The 20,469-nt window shown below is 32.2% G+C and overlaps 1 protein-coding gene across 3 annotated transcripts in view; it reads left to right on the forward strand.

The window, feature by feature from the left end:
- The first annotated feature begins 12,657 nt into the window (after positions 1-12,657).
- Positions 12,658-20,469, forward strand: part of LOC114338545 (uncharacterized) — a 181,373-nt gene continuing 173,561 nt past the window's right edge. For 2 of the 3 annotated variants that reach the window (XM_050657902.1, XM_050657903.1), the window contains exons 1-2: positions 12,664-12,939; positions 13,281-13,347. In XM_050657902.1, coding sequence (XP_050513859.1) covers positions 12,874-12,939; positions 13,281-13,347 — 133 coding nt within the window. In that variant the 5' untranslated portion in view covers positions 12,664-12,873. Of the gene's footprint in view, positions 12,940-13,280; positions 13,348-20,469 lie in introns of all 3 variants that reach the window. The other variant, XM_050657901.1, reaches the window with a different exon arrangement.

Here is a 20,469-nt window from a genome sequence, read left to right on the forward strand (position 1 = left end):
CATAAATAAGGAAAAGACAAAATACATGATAATGGGAGAAACAGATAAAGAAAATGAAGACAATTTCACATTGGAGATAGAAGGAGAAAATGTATGCGCATTTAAAAGAGTTTCAGAATTTACATACCTGGGTGTAAAAGTAGATGAAAAGGGACATGGGGAAGGGGAAATAAAAGCAAGAATAGCAAAAGCAAACAAAAAGTATGGAGCATTGCGTCCATTAATGAAATCCAAAGATGTGTCAAGAAAAACAAAAATAAGAATCTACAAAACAGTTATCAGACCTACAGCTACATATGCATGTGAAACATGGGTGCTTAAAAAATCAGAAATAGACCTTTTAGAAAGATGGGAGAGGAAAATACAACGAGCAATATATGGAGGCGTGAAAATAGACGGTCAATGGAGAAGAAGAAATAATAAGGAACTTGAAGAACTATATAATGAACCAAAAATAACGACGGCAATCAAAGCACAGAGAATCCGATACTTAGGACACATAGAAAGAATGGGAAAGGCGAGAATGCCAAAAATGGTTCTATTACTTAAGCCAATACAAAAAAGAAGAATAGGAAGACCAAGAAGGAGATGGAAGGACAGCGTATATGAAGACTTAAAACAAAGTAATATTGTAAACTGGAAAGAAAAAGCTTTGGACAGAAAACAATGGAAGGAAGTGGTGAAGAAATGTATGGAAAGACTATAATGTTAAGTGTAGTATTAAGTGTTTTATACAAACAAATGTAATATTGTATATATTATAGTAGTATAGGATATAGCATTATATATAAATATGTAATAGTAATTGTAAGGAAAAATTAAATCTTTCAGCCCTAGGCCTTCACGGCCTGTTGAGCTTAATAAATAATAAATAAAGGTATAATAATTTATTAATAGAATCACTCAGAATCAGTATCAGTAATTACCAGTAGTTTTTATTCTTTATGTCATCGAGATAGGAGTGGAGTCCTTACGAAAACACCTTAGTCTCAGCATCCGTATGGCTTGCAAATTGTAGAAGCCTCGGAGGTGTAACCAGAGAAGGTTCCCATTGTTTTCATTCTGGTGGGGTGTAGAATAGCATTATGTTGTTTTATATGCCATTAGAGTGAAAACTTAGTCTTTTTGCTAGCAGTTGCCGCTAGGGCATCTATGCCATTTCGATCGTTGCAATTCGGGGACTGCACGCTGGGGTTTGTTTTGGTTGGATCAGGGAGAGCAGCATATGTGCCTCCTGATGAGAGACTAATAAGTTTCGAAACCGGTAGGGGTGCTTGCAGCACTCTCTGATTGGACTAGAATATGGTTCGGCTGTGTTTTCGTTTTGCAACGAAATTGAAAATGGTTATTCATTTTTAAACAGTCATTCTTTCAAAATTATTCCGACCATCTTAATTACTTTCGGGGAACTCTACAACATTTACTCGGGGTGAAACAAAGATATTAAAATTCCAAACTTTCTTTTAAACCATTTTTCTAGAAAATGATAATTACCTCTACCTGTGGATTCTATAGTTCCCGTAATAAACAATCTTTTTCCATTTTAAACCTAAATACATCGTTCTATTCACTTTAATTATTCACAAAAGTCTTTAATGGTTCATCGGAAAGCTCATAAAAAAAAGAAATCCACTTACATCCAAACTAAATTCTAATAAATATTTACAGATCAATATACAGGGTGTATCAAATTTATGTGCCCGCGTTATTTAAAAAAAATTTAATTTAATTTTTATTTTGCCCTTGATTGATAAAATTGAAAACACAGTAATATATAATCATAAGCTTCGATTCCAGCAATAAAATTGCTGGTAAATAACTTTTCCCAAAAATGGTCTACTCTCCGATAATCAGCCCAGACTAGTAGCATTTATCGTGTCTTGGTTTGTTTATTTCTACTGCATCTTGATTGTAAAGGACATCGCACACATCTTATGGAAAATATAATGTCACTCAAATTCAATAAAATTTATACCAATAGATTCGTTTTAAATTAACGATCAAATCTTATCATTGCGCCAACTCTCTATTTTCAAAAATAAGAGCAGAAATTGATATAAATAAATCTGAAATCAAATGGGTAGGTACATAAGTTAGAGAGAGAAAAAATATTTTAAAATACCCAGATTTTCGGTACTCCATAAATCAGCGGATTAGTTTCACTAATCCGCTTAGGCCCAGCGGGATTTAAGCTGTTATGAATAGCTCTCAGAGCAATAATGATTGTAAACTAACATTTTATGGACTCCAAAAATGTGATTTCGATAAACTTTAATTGCAATTTGCGCCGTAATTAATCATAATTAAGAGTTGGCGCAATGATAAGAATTGATCGTAATATTAAAACGAATCTAATCGTATAAATTTTATTGAATTTGAGTGACATTATATTTTCCATAAGATGTGTGCCAGTGACGCACCCAGGGAGGGCTTTTGGGGGTTAAAACCCCTCCCAGGGCATATAACAAAGATATATAAAGAATAGTAGTAAAGCACTAAAATCGCCTAAACCTATAACTTTTTTAAAGTAAGACGGATTATGAAACCTTTTGCATTCGATTCGGGAGAGCTTCAGGGAAATTCTTGAGTATTTGGCATGAATAATTACAAATGAGAATTGCATTCTTGTAGGCGGAAAATCCATTTTCCAAAGTGCATCTCAAAGTGTTTACATAATAAAAATTCAAAACTTGGAAAATAATCATGATAATGAGTTTAATTTTCATATTCGGATGATTTTGAGGTCGCCAAACAGGAATACAGGGTCGGAGAAGATGTACCTATATAAGAGGTACCTGGTGCCAGGAGTCTACGCCATCTCGAGGAGTTTTATAGAAATTCGTTATTGAAAATAATTTATTATCTCAGGAGTTTTAAGATCGCTGAACAAGAATATTGCAACGAAGATGCTGTACGAGATACCTTGTGCCCTGTATCTACGTCGTCTCTGGTAATTGTATGAAAATTCGTAATAAAATTTGTTGCAACTTGTTATTCCGGGGTTTTTAAGGTAACTAAGAGTTTTAATCAGATACTCGAGGTTCTGGCATCTCTATATCTAAAAGAAATATTATTAATAGTGAAAAATAAAATTTCGAATTATTTTTTTTTTCATAATTTTCGCTCTGAACTAAAGTAACTTACTGTTATTGTTACACACCGTTGAATTTTATAACGAATTTCTATAAAACTCCAGAAGACGAAGTAGAGTCCGGGCACCAGGTAACTCATACGGCATCTTCCATGCAATATTTATTGCAAGACTCCAGGAGATAATATAGAACCGGACACCAGGTACCTCGTATGGCATCGTCGAAGCAATATTCGGGTTCAGCGACCTCAAAAACCTCGGAATAAGTTTTAATGAATTTCATAAATCTCCAGGAGACGACGTGCCTATTGGGATACCAGGCACCAGGTACCTCTTACAGCTTCGCCGAACCCATATTCCTGTTTAGCAACCTCAAAACCCCCGAGTATAAAAATATAACTCATTTCCATGATTATTTTCTGAGTTGTGAATTTTAATTTTTTGACACTTTAAGAAGCACTTTGGAAATAGTTATTTATGAAACAGTTCGTGAAGTATGCTTTTGCGAACGCACGCGATGTTTAGAGCACGAGCGACAACGGAGCGAGTGCTATACATCGCGTAAGTTCGCAAAAAGTACTTCACGCACAGTTTCATACAATATTTTATCTACGATAAACAAATAAAAAACTGTAACTCTTCGTCACTGGAATTCATTTTTATTCTACAATTTTTAGAACTTTGACATTTAACAATTCTAATTTCTTTCAAACCACAAAACTGTCAAAATTGTTGTTGTAATTTATTGCTCATTATGTCGTCACCATGACAACGCGAAAGTTAAGGATATTTATTTGATTATATGAAAGTGTGTCAAAAACAGTGCGAAAAAGTAAATTCCATTTAAAATACATTGTTACTTCACGCACACTTCAATCCCTTCACGCACTGCTATCTATGACAGTTTTCACTATACAATGTATTTATCTACTCTATGTCATATTATGTACCTATAAGTTTTTAGTTTGTGAAAACTGTCATTATAGACAGCAGTGCGTGAAGTAACAATGTATTTTAAATGAGATTTACTTTTTCGCACTGGTTTTTGATACACTTTCATATAATAAAATACCCTTAATTTTCGCGTTGTCATGGTGATGACATAATGAGCAATAAATTACAACAAAACTTTTGACAGTTTTGTGGTTTGAAAGAAGTTAGAATTTTTAAATGTCAAAGTTCTAAAAATTGTAGAATAGAAATGAATTCCAGTGACGAAGAGTTAGTTTTTTTATTTGTTTATCGTAGATAAAATATTGTATGAAACTGTGTGTGCAGTGCTTTTTGAGAACTTACGCGATGTATAGCACTCGGCCCGCTGTCGCTCGTGCTCTAAACATCACGTGCATTCGCAAAAAGCATACTTCACGAACTGTTTAATAAATAACTATTCTGTTTACAACAATACAATTTTTATTTGTACCTCATGCCGAGCATTCAAGAATTTTTCCAATGCTCTCTCGAATCGAACGCAAAAGGTTTCATAACGTACCTACCTAATGCTTTATATCATCGCCTATAGGAAAATGTAACTGGTTTTTCACAAACAATACAAAAAAAATTCGGTGTCCAAGCCAACCCCTCCCAGAGGAAAATTCTCGGTGCGCCACTGATGTGTGCGATGTCCTTTAGTATAAAAAAACTAATTAGTCCCAAAAGAAAAGGTAGACACAGAACGAGGTGGATTAATGAAGTGGAGGAAGAGATTAAACATGTGAAGCTGAGAGACTGGAAAAGAAAAGCACAAAACAGAAGTGAATAGGTTTACAAATAAAAAATAATCTGGTATGGGCTTATAAATAAATAATCTGGTACACCACACACCACCCTGTATACCTACAACGAATTTTTATATTTGTATTAGGTATACCTACTGATCTACATTGGTAATGGTAATATTGCGTCCAGAAGAATTTTATCATCATTAGTTATTTTTGTCCGGGATATTCCGTTCCGTCAAACATAGCACACCCTGTATAATACAACAGTTCTTTTTCTTGAACTTCATTTTACTCTCACTTCAAAATAAAATATTTAAATATACCTATCCTATAGGTACATACATAATGTTTTAATCTATTCAAACATTGTAATTTTATCATAGAAAAATATTGTTTTATTTTTCCTACAATGAGGTTAAATAGTTTACATAAGAGCAACATTCAGCAATAAAATTATTTTTAATCCATTGTTTTGCAAATTTGACCTTTTGCACGACCACTCTGTATGAGCAATAACACATTGTTTTCACGTACGTATCTCTGCTACGCGATACGGCTAGTAGTTATGCAACTGTTTGAAGTGAGACGGAGAATCCAGAGGTGGGCGAGAATGAATACATAACAGACTAATAGGAGCCAATCACAGACGGCTTGGGACTTACCTCTTTTGTCATCAATGGGCTACGGACGAGTCCAAGTTTTTTATAGAAGCAGGGGAAGCTAGCATTTATTCATGAAGAAATATTATATTTGGACAAGTGTGTTGTAAATTGGATTATAGTTTGAAAGAAATAGTCGTCAAAATTCGTTTGACGGTATATTTTGCACAAATAAGTGATTGGTAATTGTTAACTGGGTACATGTATGTTACCGACTCTCCTCAATAGTATTAATTGACTGGTCCGTAGTGTAGTTTCAGCTGACTTCGTGCAGTGTTGCCAACCTTCATAGTCTAAGATACGATAATTATAAGGTCGACCTACACAATGGATAAAAATAATTTGATATAGGTACGGTACATAATATTATGTACTAAAAACAAGGGGTACGGGTACGGTACCCAATATAATTTTCTCCTGATTATAATTAATTCACAACTAAACAAAACCTTTTTTTATAAATTTTAGTTTTTGAATCATTCTAAACAAAAAACGTTTTTTTGAAGTTATACTTCTTTAGGCGCGATTGAGAGTGAATTTTTATTATACCACGCGCATGCGCATACCGACAGTATGAAGTTCGTTGCTAATCTTTCAAGTTACGTATGTACCAGCGCAAATAAGTCATTAAAAGAATATATTAGTGTTTTTAGTAAATATATTATTTATTATAATTTTTGTGTCTTTGGATTTGTCTTCCTCGGGAGTAAGATAGTAAGTATCTATTATAACATCTTTATACTTCACTTGATCTATTTGTCACCATGATTTGTAATTATGTCCGAGATGTCACGTAAACAGAAGGATAATGGCTTCGTTGGTAGAGCATTCGACCACAGATGGAGAAGTCCCGGGTTCTAATCCGGACGATTCATATTCTTTTTTTTTATTTTTGGTATTGTTTTAATACAAATTTTTTGAAAGTGGTAGGTGAGTATTAAAATTAGTTTAATATTTAAATAAAATACAAATAAACTGTTTAGTGTATTTATTTCGTTGAAATTATATAATAGAAGTATAATTTCTTAAAAGCGTACAAAGTACACACACATTCTTTTTTTTTTTTTTTGTTAAGAATGATTTATTTAGAATAATTTTTAAGATTTTCAAGGCCTAAAAACGTAAGTAAAAAATATAATTTTTGAAATTATGAAGTACCTAAATTCAAGTTCAAACCTTATTCTATCAGTTCTTGATAAGAATTTTGAACTTATTTCATTTTAAAACATTGCTTTTTGGTTGTTAATGCAGTCCATTCGCTCGTCGTCCAATAAGAACCTTCCTCATTTACAATTAATAATTAAAAAAAGAATGTGTGTGTACTTTGTACGCACGTAAGAAGCTATACTTCTACTACATATTATGTGATTTTTAAGACAATACCAAAAATTTAAAAAAATAAAGGAATAAAACGCACACGAACACATTGAAAAATGCCACAAAGAAAAAATTATTTCTGAACGATAATAATTATTGTTGACAAAAATTTGAAATACGCATTTTCTGAAAAAAATAATATATAACAAATATACTTACAATCATAAAATGCATAAAAAAATAAAAACTTGCATCGGGAATCGAACCCGTGAATCGCTTTGATTCGTAATCGAAGCCTAGACTCACTCGTCCAATTCCACATTATTTGTCATGTGGAAAAATAGGGTAACTGAACGTTTTACTGTTTGACAGTTGTTTTGAATATAATTAAATTATGTAGTTTAAATTTTGTGGAAGAAAATATTAAAATATAACAAAACAGTAAGAAAACAATATATTAGATGAAGATTGGTAGAACTTTTGTTGGTAATCAAATTAAGTATGTAAATCAAAGCATTACATACCTACTAGATAAATAAATCTACTCCAAAAAATCATAATTTAAAAATAAAAATCGGACCTAATTTGGGATTTCTCTCTAAAATCCCCATTCTTGAGAAAGTAAATGTATGTATTCCAACCTAATCCAAATGTATAATTACAATATGATTATAATAAAAACTACTTACCAAATTAGAATGAGTTTTCCTTGTCCAAAATAGTCCAAAAATATAGGTATATGAAAACTATTTAAAAAGACAGTATAAATATTAACTAACTTTGTTTCTTTTCCCACAAATTTCAAAACGCAACAACCATAAATAATCAAACTATGTACAGCTGTGCCACAGCCACCATATTGAATAATTTTTGACATGTCATTTGAACATCCAATCAGAACAAAGTTATAATGCGCATGCGCCGGGATCATAGGTTTTAACATATAAAAATTCACCCTCATATCGCCGGTAAAGAAGTATAACTTCAAAAATATATTTTAGAATAAAATATGACAAAAATTCTTATCGAGACCTGATAGAAGGTTTTAACTCGAATTTAGGCACTTGATGATTATAAAAATAATATTTGTAGGTACTTGTGTTTTTGAGCTTCAAAAATCGTCATTTTCTGTTTTTTTACTTTTAAATTGTTTATACCTACCTAACTCGAAAACGATCAAGTTAAAAGGGTATAGGAGGCGCAAAATATTGCCTGTCAAAATGTTCAGTGTGTTTTAAATATAGTCATTTTTTTCGAATCCTGAGAAAACTAATTAGTTATTTATGAAAAATTTGAAGTATTTGAATGAAAGATTACGTTATTACCGAGGGCCGAAAGTCCCTGAAAACTTCTATATTATTGTTTATTTTAATAAATTACAGGAGTGACAAAAATGAGAAAATTAAGTGTGACTTTTAATGCAAAAGAAAATTTTTGGTTATTCTAAGGACTTTCAGCCCTCAGTAATAATACAATCTTTCATTCTGCGTTTAAATTTTTCAAAAATACTTATTAGTTTTCTCAGGGTTTGAAAAAAATGAATTCATTTAAATTACATTAAACATTTCAGGCGACATTTTGAGCCTATGCCTCTTTGTTGGTTTCGAATGGTGCAAAAAATCTAAAATAATATCTGATACTAATATTTTCGGGCCGAAATTTTTGTTAATTTATAAAAAAAGTCATTTTTAATTATTCAATTCCTCAAATTTGGACTGAAGTAAAATTCCCTTTTGAGTTAACTTTTCCCTTTTTCTCTTTTGTGTTAAAAATAAAAAAACAGACAACAGATAACATTTACATAATTAGAAATATAATAGAAGCTTGCAGACAATGAAAGTACATATTAGTTACATTGATAAAAAGTATACAGAGTATTCGAATATTCGAAATGGGAAAGAGGTATCAAACAAGGAGACAGTCTTAGCCTTAGCCTGCTACTATTCATAATAGTCATGAATGAATTGACTAGAAATACTGCAGAAAGAACCAACCAAATACGGATAATAATAGGATACCAAAGATTACAGCAAGTAAAAATAGATGCCCTAATGTAATCGGATGATATAGTCCTTATACCAGATTCCGTGACAAAATTGCAAAAACGTTTAAACATGGACCAAGGAAATAGAGAAATTAAGACTGGAAATTAACATCGATAAAAGTAAAATAATTGTCATCGACGAAAAGGAAGAAAATGAAATAACTATAAAATGCAAAAATACCAACCAGAAATAGCTACCGCATATATGATTATCTTGGAAGTATAATTAATTACCAATGATGGAAAAATAAACCTGAAAGTAACAAACAGAACAAAAAAATCTAAAAAACTATACACTATACTACGCACTAGTGCCAGATCTGAGAAAAAAGAATTGTCCCAAGAAACAAAAAAATGAAAATATATACGATTGTGACACCGACGATACTATATTACACAAGTGAAAATTGGACTTTGCAGAAAAATCATAATAGTAGGATAAACGCAATGGAGATGAGCCATCTACGAGCTATAGCCAGAAAGACCAAATAGGATAAAATAAGAAATGAGACAATAAGAGGGATAACCAAACAGGAACTAATAATGAACATAATAATAAAAAGACAATTAAACTGGTATGGACATCTGATGAGAATGAAAACCAGTAGACTAACGAGAAAAATTCACGAAACAAGAAATATCACACAAAAGAAAAAAAGGCAGACCGAAGAAAAAAATGGATACATCAAATAGTAGATGCGAGAAAGATTAAACAGAAAACGCTTGAAGAAAAGAAAATAATAGTACAAGATAGAAAAGAATGGAAGAGATAGGTGAATATGTAGATAAACTAAACCCAAATTTGACACCTCAAAAGGTGTAAGGAAGGGGAGAGAGAAAGAAAGAAAGTTTTAAAAATTCTACAAACAAATAGGTAATTGAAAAAACGTTACTGTCTAAAAACAAAGCCTTCATAGAAGTAGAAAAGGCATTCGACAGGATGAAACGACAAACTGCGTGCGACAGCTTGATAAGAAGAGGTGTTGAGAAAAAACTAGTTGATATCATCAAAAGCCTATATTTATAAGAGAAATACATACATAAAAACATAATACATAAAAATATTAAATTAATAGAATTCGAAACAAATGAAGAACTAAGGCAAGGAGGTGTCATGAGCCCAACTCAACCCTCTTCAACATCTTTATGGTTGAAATAATGAAAGATTGTACACCAAACCTAAAGAAATTGCATATAATAATAATAGTCTCCCGTTTTATACCGCTCACGTGGCTTTGGGAGTATAGTAGGGTAGTCTGCTATATCTAGGGCCTACGGTATACAAGGAAGGTAACAGGGCCAGTGCTACGCTTCAACCGCCTATTATTACCCCTGGTTTTACCCAAGGTACTCATTTTATTCAGGCTGAGTCGACCTGGGGCCTATAAAAATTTTAAAAATGTCTAGTTGTTCTTGCCGGCGGTAGGATTTGAACTCCACCGGCACACTACCACTCGGCTATGCCGGCCCCAAAGAAATTGCATATAGGGTACAGGAATCTCCAAAGTGTCAGCATTTCGGAATGTGAATTCGCAGATGACGTAGTTTTTAGGTCTGAAGAATAAGAAGCCTTGGAAAATAGCCTACAGACGTGGAATAACACATTGTGTAAACATGGTATGAAAATCAATACTTACATATAAAACAAAGACTATTGTAATCTCGCAAAAACAAACTCACAATAAATACAAATAGAGAAAATAATGGAGAAAAATAGAACAAATGAACCATTTCCAATACTTAGGCGTTACAATTGAAAATAATGGAAGGCAAGGCAGGACAAAGATATTGAAGAGAGAATTAGTTAAACATCAAAACTATTCCATACAATAAATAACTTCTTAAACAAGAAAGAAATTACAAGGAAACCAAATTAACTACTGTGTTTAAAACCATATTCCACGTTCCGCAACGAAAGCGGAAAAATTCCTAAAGATTGGCTTAAATCCTCATTTGTCATTTGTTGTACTACCAAAAAACACAAAGTCACAAAATGTAGCGACTATCGAACCCTCAGCCTAATGAGTCATGTATTGAACATTTTTCTTAGAATAATTCATCAAAGAACGTATTGAAAAATTGAGGACAGAATCTCAAGTACTCAAATCGGTTTTCGCTGTGGGCTTGGGACACGTGATGCACTATTTGCAACCCAAGTTTTAATCCAAAGATGCAGAGATGTAAATCATGACGTTTTCATGTGCGCGATTGATTTTGAAAAGGCTTTTGATAAAGTTCGCCATGAAAAAATGCTACCTACATATTCTCAAGACTTACGGTAAGGACATTAGAATCATCGCAAGTTTGTATTGGGGACAGGCTGCATGTGTTAGGTTTGGGAATCAGTGCTCTGAAGAAGTAAAAATCAAGCGTGGAGTTCGACAAGACTGTATATTACCAACGCTGCTGTTTAATCTTTACGCTGAAACAATCTTAAATGAAGTGTTGGACAACGCAAAAGAGGGCATAATTATTAATGGCGTGCTTATGAAGAATATCAGATACGCAGATAATATATGTACCTAGTTAGTGACATGATCAATTGAACATCTTCAAGCGTTATTGAACCGAATAGTGGCGATCTGTGCGATATATGGACTTAAACTCAAAACAAGAAAAACAAGTTTATGGTTATTAGTAAACAGGCAACCTTGACCTTAAATAATAATAACTATAACGTAACAATTGGTAATGTTTCAATTGAACGCGTAAGTTATCTTGTATATCTGGGTACTCAAACTAATGAAAGCTGGAACCCTAGCACAGAAATAAAAAGGAGAATTGCCAAAGCAAGAACAAGCTTTATAACATTTAAGAAAATCCTTTGCAGTCAGTGATCTCAATATGGAACTTCGCATAAGAATGGTTCGATGTTATATTCCCAGTACTACTTTACGGGGTTGAAGCATGGCCCCGCAGAATCGCTTTTGAAGAACCAAGAAGAATTTGAGATGTGGGTATACCGCCGTATTCTGAAGATCAGTTGGGTAGAAAGAATCACAAACGAAAGGATTTTGCAACGTTTGAATAAAAGTTGTGAAGTAGTGAACACGGTTAAAAGGCGTAAATTGGAATACTATGGTCATATAATGCGTCACCCAGAAAAATATGACATATTTCACCTTGTCGTGTAAGGTAAAATAATGGGGAAAAGAAGTGTGGGCCGGACGCCATACAACCTCTTGGCTTAAAAACCTACGCCACTGGTTTGGGAAAACTAGCACTGGACTATTTCGTGAGACTGTAAATAAGACAATGATTGTTAATATGCTGGGCAACATGGGAGCCGACGATCGACAAGCGGTCTCGGCACCTTCAGAAGAAGAAGAAGAAAACCATATACAGACCAGTACTTACTTACGGCTGCGAATCATGGATACTAACAAGAAAACTAAAGCGCAAGAGTAAGATACAAGCCCTAATAGAGATATTTATGAAGAGTTATAGTATTGGCAATGAGAGACAGATTAAGAAACACAGATATACGGACAGACCTTAAGACGAAATCAGTACTTGAGTATATTTAAGAAAAACAACTAAATTGGTGAGGACACATGAAAAGAATGAAAGACAACATTCTGGTGAAGAAAATCCCCAGGATACAAAAGAAAATAAATAGGAGAAGACCTAGAGAAGATTGGGATACATCAGCCGCAAAAATCATTCAAGGGAAGGGAAAAGCAATAGCAAAAGCAAGCAGATTAGCACATAAGAAGCAATGGTCAACATTTTTGTACACACAAAGAAAGTTAAAAATTCTCGCAAAAAGTGAAATATCGCTCCAGTTGGCAACACCGGACTCCGTGTAGTGAGTTCTGAGTAAGTGTAGTAGTCTAGTAGTACGTAGTACGGCCGGTTCTAAGGTAGGCGGTTCGTTGTGGTCGTGTGGTAGTATGCCAACCGGTTGGAGAAAAATCTGTTTTTCACCCTTTAGTTCTCAATAGAATGAAATCGTGAGTTCTGTGACAAATTTCAACAAAAATCGTTTATAAAACCATCAAAGTGGCGGCCAATACAGGATCTCGCACCTCCAAGGATAATATGCTCAAATTTCTCACCCACAAATTAAGAACTCATTCTATAAATGAGGATAACTATGCAGGGAAGGTTAGTATCTGCTATTTAAACATTACATAGTATTTTTTAACCTCACTGAAGGTCACTGTGTTGAAAAAAATGGCTGCTGTACTGCTTCAAAGCCCGAGAACAAAGGAATGTGGATATCTCACTCCAGCTTTCAATAACCAGTACATTTAACCATTCAAACAATCAACCAAACCTTTCTTATGATCATATCTACTTAATATTCCTTTCAAATTCACTCATAGACGCAAAACTTTAGATCGAAATAGAGAGTATTTGAATTTGCCGGCTCCTGTAACATTTTCTCAATGAATAATCAATGTCATGTCATTTTCTTGTGTTTTAATGATGATTTTTTTCAACAGGCCGATGAAGACCATGATTCTGGTACGGAATCAGATGAAGAGATTGATGCTCCAGTATCAGGATCAGGTAAGCAATGACATCACCAAAAATAAATATAAATGCTTTTCTATTAATATTTATATTGACGTTTGCGTACACAGGTAGGTGTAGGTAGATATGCCCAGCTGGACGTACATAATACATAACATAATACACTATTATACGAAATTAACAGGAACAGGACATGGTTTTGCTTATACTTTATTTGCTTGCAACTGGAAGGAAGCTCACTACAAATGCAAATCTTCACTAATCTGAAAAGAGTGGTCAAACTGATACCTATCACTCAAAATAATAGCCTCTCCTGTTAAAATGTAGTTTTAGATGTTACTTTTCAAAGAGACTTTGTTTATATTGAAATCCAGACAGGAAAATATGCAAATAAAAACGTATGAAATATGCGTATTAACATGCAGCATTTTACGGAAAAATATGCATGTTTATCTAGAAAATATGCATGTAATATGTAATAATAAAACATTATAAACAACTCAGAAAGTAGTATCTACTTCTACTTTTCTGTTTCTGAAGTAGTTTACTACTTCAAAAAGAACCTGGTAACCACTATTTTTTCCATGGATGCTTTGAATTTTTGTAAAATCTTCTTTCCAATATTACTTTTAACGTTTTAATACAATGATTCAAATTCTTTGGAATTTTGAGAATATCAAGATATGACTGATAAAAAAAGAAGCACCAAATATCCATAGGAGGTTCTTGGTTTTTCTTTCTACATATTTATAGTTAACAAAATGCTACGAGCATAAATTAGAAGCCAGTGGCGGATCCAGGGAGGGGCGATCGCCCCCCTCTCAAACCAAGTGATTTAATTTTTTTTTAATTATAAGTATGTCCCTGTAAGTTGTATCCATATGGAAAACTTTTTTTATCATTAATTTTACGAAACAAAAATATTCTTTATAAAAAGTTCTGTATGGTCCAAAACCCAAGATTCAACCATCAGATATCAAATTTTATGAATGTTATACGAGGTATGTCAAAAAGTTTGAATTTAACTCAAGAGTAAAGTAGCTTTATTTTTCACAATATTGAAAATTGCTATTATGAAAAGTTGTTTGGAATTAAAAAACTATATTCTAATGTGCAATTACATCCTTCTATTTGAAAAAAAAAATATTTTTTTTTTTGAAAAATTATGGATAACTAACATTATTTTCAGTTATTTCAATTCTGATAACTCTTTACTATCAATTTTACGAAAAAAAAAAATGATTCTTAATAAAAAGTTCTGGATGGTCTAAAACCTAAAATACAACCATCTTATATCATATTTTATCAATTTTACACGAGGTATGTCAAAAAAGATAAATTTCGATCAAAAGTAAAGTACCTTTATAGTTCAGAATATTTCAATTAGAAGGATGTAATTACATACTGAAACATAGTTTTAATTCTAAATAACTTTTCATAATAAGAATTTTCGATATTGTGAAAACGTATTTTACTCTTGAGCGAAATTCATATTTTTTGACATACCTCGTATAAAATTGATAAAATTTGACATAAGATGGTTGTATTTTAGGTTTTAGACCATGCAGAACTTTTTATTAATAATCACTTTTTTTCGTAAAATTAATAATAAAAGAGTTATCTGAATTGAAATAACTGAAAATAATGTTAGTTATCCATAATTAAAAAAAAAATTTTTTTTGATTAGAAGGATGTAATTGCATACTAGAATATAGTTTTTAATTCTAAACAACTTTTTATAATATGTACTTAGCAATTTTTAATATTGTGAAAAATAAAGCTACTTTACTCGTGAGTGAAATTCAACATTTGACATACCTCGTATAATATTCAAAAAATTTGATATTTGATGGTTAAATCTTAGGTTTTGGACCATGCAGAGCTTTTTATGAAGAATAACCTTTTTTCGTAAAATTAATAATAAAAAAGTTTTCCATATGGACACAACTTACAGGGACATACTGTATAAAGATTATAAAAACATTCATTTATTTTCATAGAAATTTAGCCAATCGGCCCCCTCTTAACAATGCTGGATCCGCCACTGTAAAAGCACTTAATTAATAAGTCCAACATAAGTAGTTATATGTTTTTGTTTTTAGTCAAATAAATGCAAATTGACGATATTGTTAAAAAAAAATGTTTTTTTAAGCGACCGTTCAGTAAACTAAATATTGAATGATTTGAATTTTTAAGATTCTATTTTTTCACCTCAAGAAATTTAAAAAATTCTCGTGAAATGAAAAAGTACATCGATTTATTGCGAATATGCCTTGTATTGGCGTGTATAAAAAATATTACAATTTTTAAAGTATTTGTTTGTACCACCCTGTAAATATTTAAAATAAAATAGATCTTGCTCACCTTTTAACATTGATTGATAAATATGCATTGTATATTTTTACAACAAAAGTGATTTCTAAAATTGACATCAATACAAACATTTTTACCTAGAGATATAATTTGGCAGATTTTGTAACCAAAATTTAAGTTATATGAATTTTATGCACACTTTTATAAAAATATGCGAAATATGACATTTTTGCATTTTTTATGCAAAATATGCAAGTTGCATATTTGCCAAAGTCGAGAAATGACAATACAAACCGTGGATTATATACCTAACAAGTATGAAAACCATGGGTCAGTGTTGTAGAATCAAACAGGGTCAGATTTATGTGCTATACAGGGTGTTTGGTAAAGAATGGGCCATAGCTTAACCTTAGATTTTTTCTAACGGCGCGACTGCTCGCGGGTTAATCACAGCTTTAAATTCACTGCTAATTTTTTTTATCATTTATTTATCGGTGCGAACAATTTTTTCACCTTTGTTATCTGACGATTACGTCTATTACGACTATTTATTGCAGCTGCTGAGCTGCTTGAAATTGTTACCCAAGGTCAAGGGTGATATATTATATACTCAGTGACATTAGGTACGTGTTACACCAAGAAGGAATAATTTCTTGAACTTAATTTTTTGGCAACCGAATGACTACTTGTATTTTTTTAAAGACTATGATAACAATATCAATATTTTATCTATTAGGTACACTTTTTGTAAAAGTAATGTTTTATCTTTAAATATTCTGAGAGAAATTTCATATCTATTCTTCAGGTAAGCCTTTTTCTTTTCCTTGAATATTTCCTTCACCGCTACAGAACCACGGAGTTTTTCGCTTTGGAATTTCCAAAACTATAATTCTACAATTTTTATTTAAAAAGTCTGTGCCAGAACTATTTTTACTAATTTTCACTAACAGTTTTTTTTCCTATCCAATTTTGAGCAATACAAATAGCTTCATTACAGAAAACCTTACAGAATAATGTTCTGAATGTTTATACCTATTTAGTCATTCTATTATTAAATTTTGTGTACACCCCATTCTCCTTTATGATGAATATAAAAAACAGCAAAATAGTCATTTTAACGATTTAGTGATACGGTAGTTTTGTTACGGTAGGGCAGCTCAAGCGGGGATTTTTGCAGTTACTCGAGCGCGTCAGATTATCATATGGGGAGAAACCTGGTACCCTGCAGATGTACCTCTACCATATATTGGCTCTTAACACAGGGAAGTTCGTTAAGGGGGGCCCGAAAAAAAATCTATCCTTAAAAATACTCGAAATTGTCAGATTAAGATAAGGTAAGTTAAGTACAGTCGGAAAAATGAAAGATTACCCATGACCATGAACGATCACATCAATCACATATTTTGTATTTGCTGTCTTTTTCCATAAATAGCAAAACGAGAGAGATTATTAATTATCTGAATAACATGTGATTGATATGATCGCTCATGGGTAATCTTTCATTTTTCCGACTGTACATGCAAAAGAGTGTACATTTCAAAAATCTGACGATTTGAGCGGGGCATAAGGAAATGGGCGAGTCAAAAAGTTTCACAAAAAAAAGCGAATATTTCGCGAAATGAACATCAGATCGAAAAACTAAAAAATACATCTTCAATATTTTTCAAAAATCTATCGAATAGTACTAAGCATACCCCCCACAGAGAGAGGTGAGGGGTAAAGGGCCTAGCCGGGTAAGATGATGAAAAGTGCCCCCAACTCGATTCGAATTTCATATAGGTCACCGTTTAGCATATATAGTGAAACTAACTTTCTACAATTTTTAGCCCCCTAGGTGGTCATGTGACCCACCTAGAGCCTAATTAGGGTTTTTATGTTTTTATTTTTTATCTCAGCCGCATCGAGAACTAGCGAAAAACTTTAAATAAAAAAGTTGTAAGCTTTAAAAAGTTCTGTCCGAAATTTTTTTTTTTAATTTTTGGCAGAAATTTAAATTTTAGAACCATTTTAAAATTTTAAATGAGTATAAAAAATAACTAAGACATTCGTTTTCACGAAAAAAATATATAACATGTATTTTTGCATAATGTTTCACCCTGAATTTTTTCAAATTTTTAAAATTGATGAAACGCACCTTTAAAAATAAAAAACCGCATTTTTTCGTTTTTTTTTCGTTTTTTGATACAATTTTATACATATTTTTCAAAAAAGTTAACACCTTCACTAGAGTAGGTAAAAAACTGAAAAATATTTGGGGTTTGCTTATTAAAAATTTTTTGTAACGCCATCCATTTTCAAGATACAGGGCGTTGAAGAAAACAAAATTTTACACATTTTTTACGATTTTGCTGCACATTTACAACATTGTAATAAAACTTGGCGGGTTTTAAGAAGTAGTTATTGTGCATGTTTTGACATACAATTAAGGATTTGATATTCATCATTGGCGCGCTTAGGGGTAATGGTCTGAACTTTTAAAAGAAAGAAAGATAGTACGCCACTGACATATTTCAAATTAACAATCATTTTTGAATTCCTCGTTCAATTTTCGATAAAAAAGCTATCTTCTCATTTTTTCATACGAGGCGCCGTTTTGCTGCAAAAAATAAAATATCTTAACGCTTCCAAATAATGGATGTACGAGTTTATGTAGATGTAGAAACTACTAATAGTAGTACTTATTTTATTTCATAGAAGTTCGAATACTTTGTAAGGGTTAAGATGTTTTATTTTTTGAATAAAAATGGCGCGTCGTATGAAAAAATAAGAAAGATAGATTTTTTGTCACAAATTGAACGAGGAATTCAAAAACGATTGTTAATTTGAAATATGTCAGTGGCGTACTATCTTTTTTCTTTAAAAAGTTCGGACCATTACCCCTATGCGCGCCAATGATAAATATAGAATTCTTAATTGTTTGTAAAAAAATGCACAACAACTACCTCTTCTTCTTCTTCTTCTTCTTCTTAAAGTTCCCTCTCCTATCGGAGGTTGGATATCATAATAGCTATGGTCACTTTGTTGGCTACTGCTCTGAGTAGTTGTAATGCACTACAGTTAAACCATTCTCTAAGGTTCCTCAGCCAGGAGATGCTTCTTCTTCCTATGCTTCTTTTTCCTTGGATCCTTCCTTGCATAATAATTCTCAGCAACTCATATTTTTCTCCTCTGGTAATGTGACCCAAATATTCCAGTTTTCTAGTTTTTATATTTTTCATAATTTCTAACTCCTTATTTAAACGTCGTAGCCCTTCAACATTGGTAATCCTTTGAACCCACTGAATTTTGAAAATATTCTTGTGTAACACCACATTTCGAACGCTTCTATTCTTCTTATGTGTTGTCTCTTCAATGTCCAAGCTTCCATTCCGTATAGCAATATAGAACATATGTAGCATCTTAGAGCCCTCAATCTGAGAGGCAACTGAAGGTCTTTGTTTGTAAGCAGTGTCTTCGTTTTTATAAATGCTTGCCTTGCAGTTTCAATTCGAACTTTAATTTCTTTGCTTTGGTCATTTTTGTCATCAATCCAGGTTCCCAGATATTTGTATGTCTTAACTTTTTCTATTTGGGTTTGCTCTATCATTAACCTTTCATTTCCATGTTCTGTTTTTGAGACAATCATAAATTTAGTTTTTTTCTTGTTTATTTTTAGTCCGTATCGAATGCAATATTTGTTAATTCTATTTAGCAATTCTTGTAGCGATTCCAGGGTGTCCACTACCTCTTAAACACGCCAAATTTTATTACAGTAGTTTCGACATGTTGCCAGTAGTTTCGGCAAAATCGTAAAAAATGTGTAAAATTTTGTTTTCTTCAACGCCCTGTATCTTGAAAATGGATGGCATTACAAAAAATTTTTATTGAGCAAACCCCAATTATTTTTCAGCTTTTTACCTATTCTAGTGACGGTGTTACCTTTTTTGAAAAATATGTATAAAATTGTATCAAAAAACGAAAAAAAAAAACGAAAAAATGCGGTTCTTTATTTTTAAAGGTGCGTTTCACCAATTTTAAAAATTTGAAAAAATTCAGGGAACTATTATGCAAAAATACACGTTATATATTTTTTCGTGAAAACGTATGTCTTAGTAATTTTTTTATACTCATTTAAAATTTTAAAATCGTTCTAAAATTTAAATTTCCCGCCAAAAATTAAAAAAAAATTTCGGACAGAACTTTTTAAAGCTTACAACTTTTTTATTTAAAGTTTTTCGCTAGTTCTCGATGCGGTTGAGATAAAAAATAAAAACATAAAAACCCTTTTTGGCTTCTAGGCTTTTTGGGTCACATGACCACCTAGGGGGCTAAAAATTTCAGAAAGTTAGTTTCACTATATATGCTAAACGGTGACCTATATGGAATTGGAATCGAGTTGGGGGCACTTTTAATCATCTTACCCGGCTAGGCCCTTTAAAATTTTAATTACAAACCCCGCGATATTTCGCAAAATGAACATCAGATCGAAAAACTGCAAAATACACTTTCAAAATGTTTTTGAAAAATCTATCGAATGGTAAAAAACACGACTCCCACACTTAGGTGGGGTGGGGGGTTAATTTAAAATCTTAAATGGGACACCCAAATTTTTATTGCAGATTTGGATTCTTTACGTAAAAATAAGCAATTTTTATTCGAGACGTTTTTTCGAATTATGTATAGATGGCGCTATAATCGGAAAAAACGATTGTTGGAAATTGAAAATTAAATTAAAAAATGGAAAGTCCCCACTAAAATGGAAAATTTTACTTAACTTTTTTTGGTTTTAGGACCTAATAATCACAACCCAATAGGTGCCCATAACGCTCGAGTGACTGCAAATTTAGCATACTTTGCTCCCCTACC

The sequence above is a fragment of the Diabrotica virgifera genome, chromosome 8 (assembly GCF_917563875.1).
Source record: "Diabrotica virgifera virgifera chromosome 8, PGI_DIABVI_V3a".
Classification (NCBI taxonomy): domain Eukaryota; kingdom Metazoa; phylum Arthropoda; class Insecta; order Coleoptera; family Chrysomelidae; genus Diabrotica; species Diabrotica virgifera.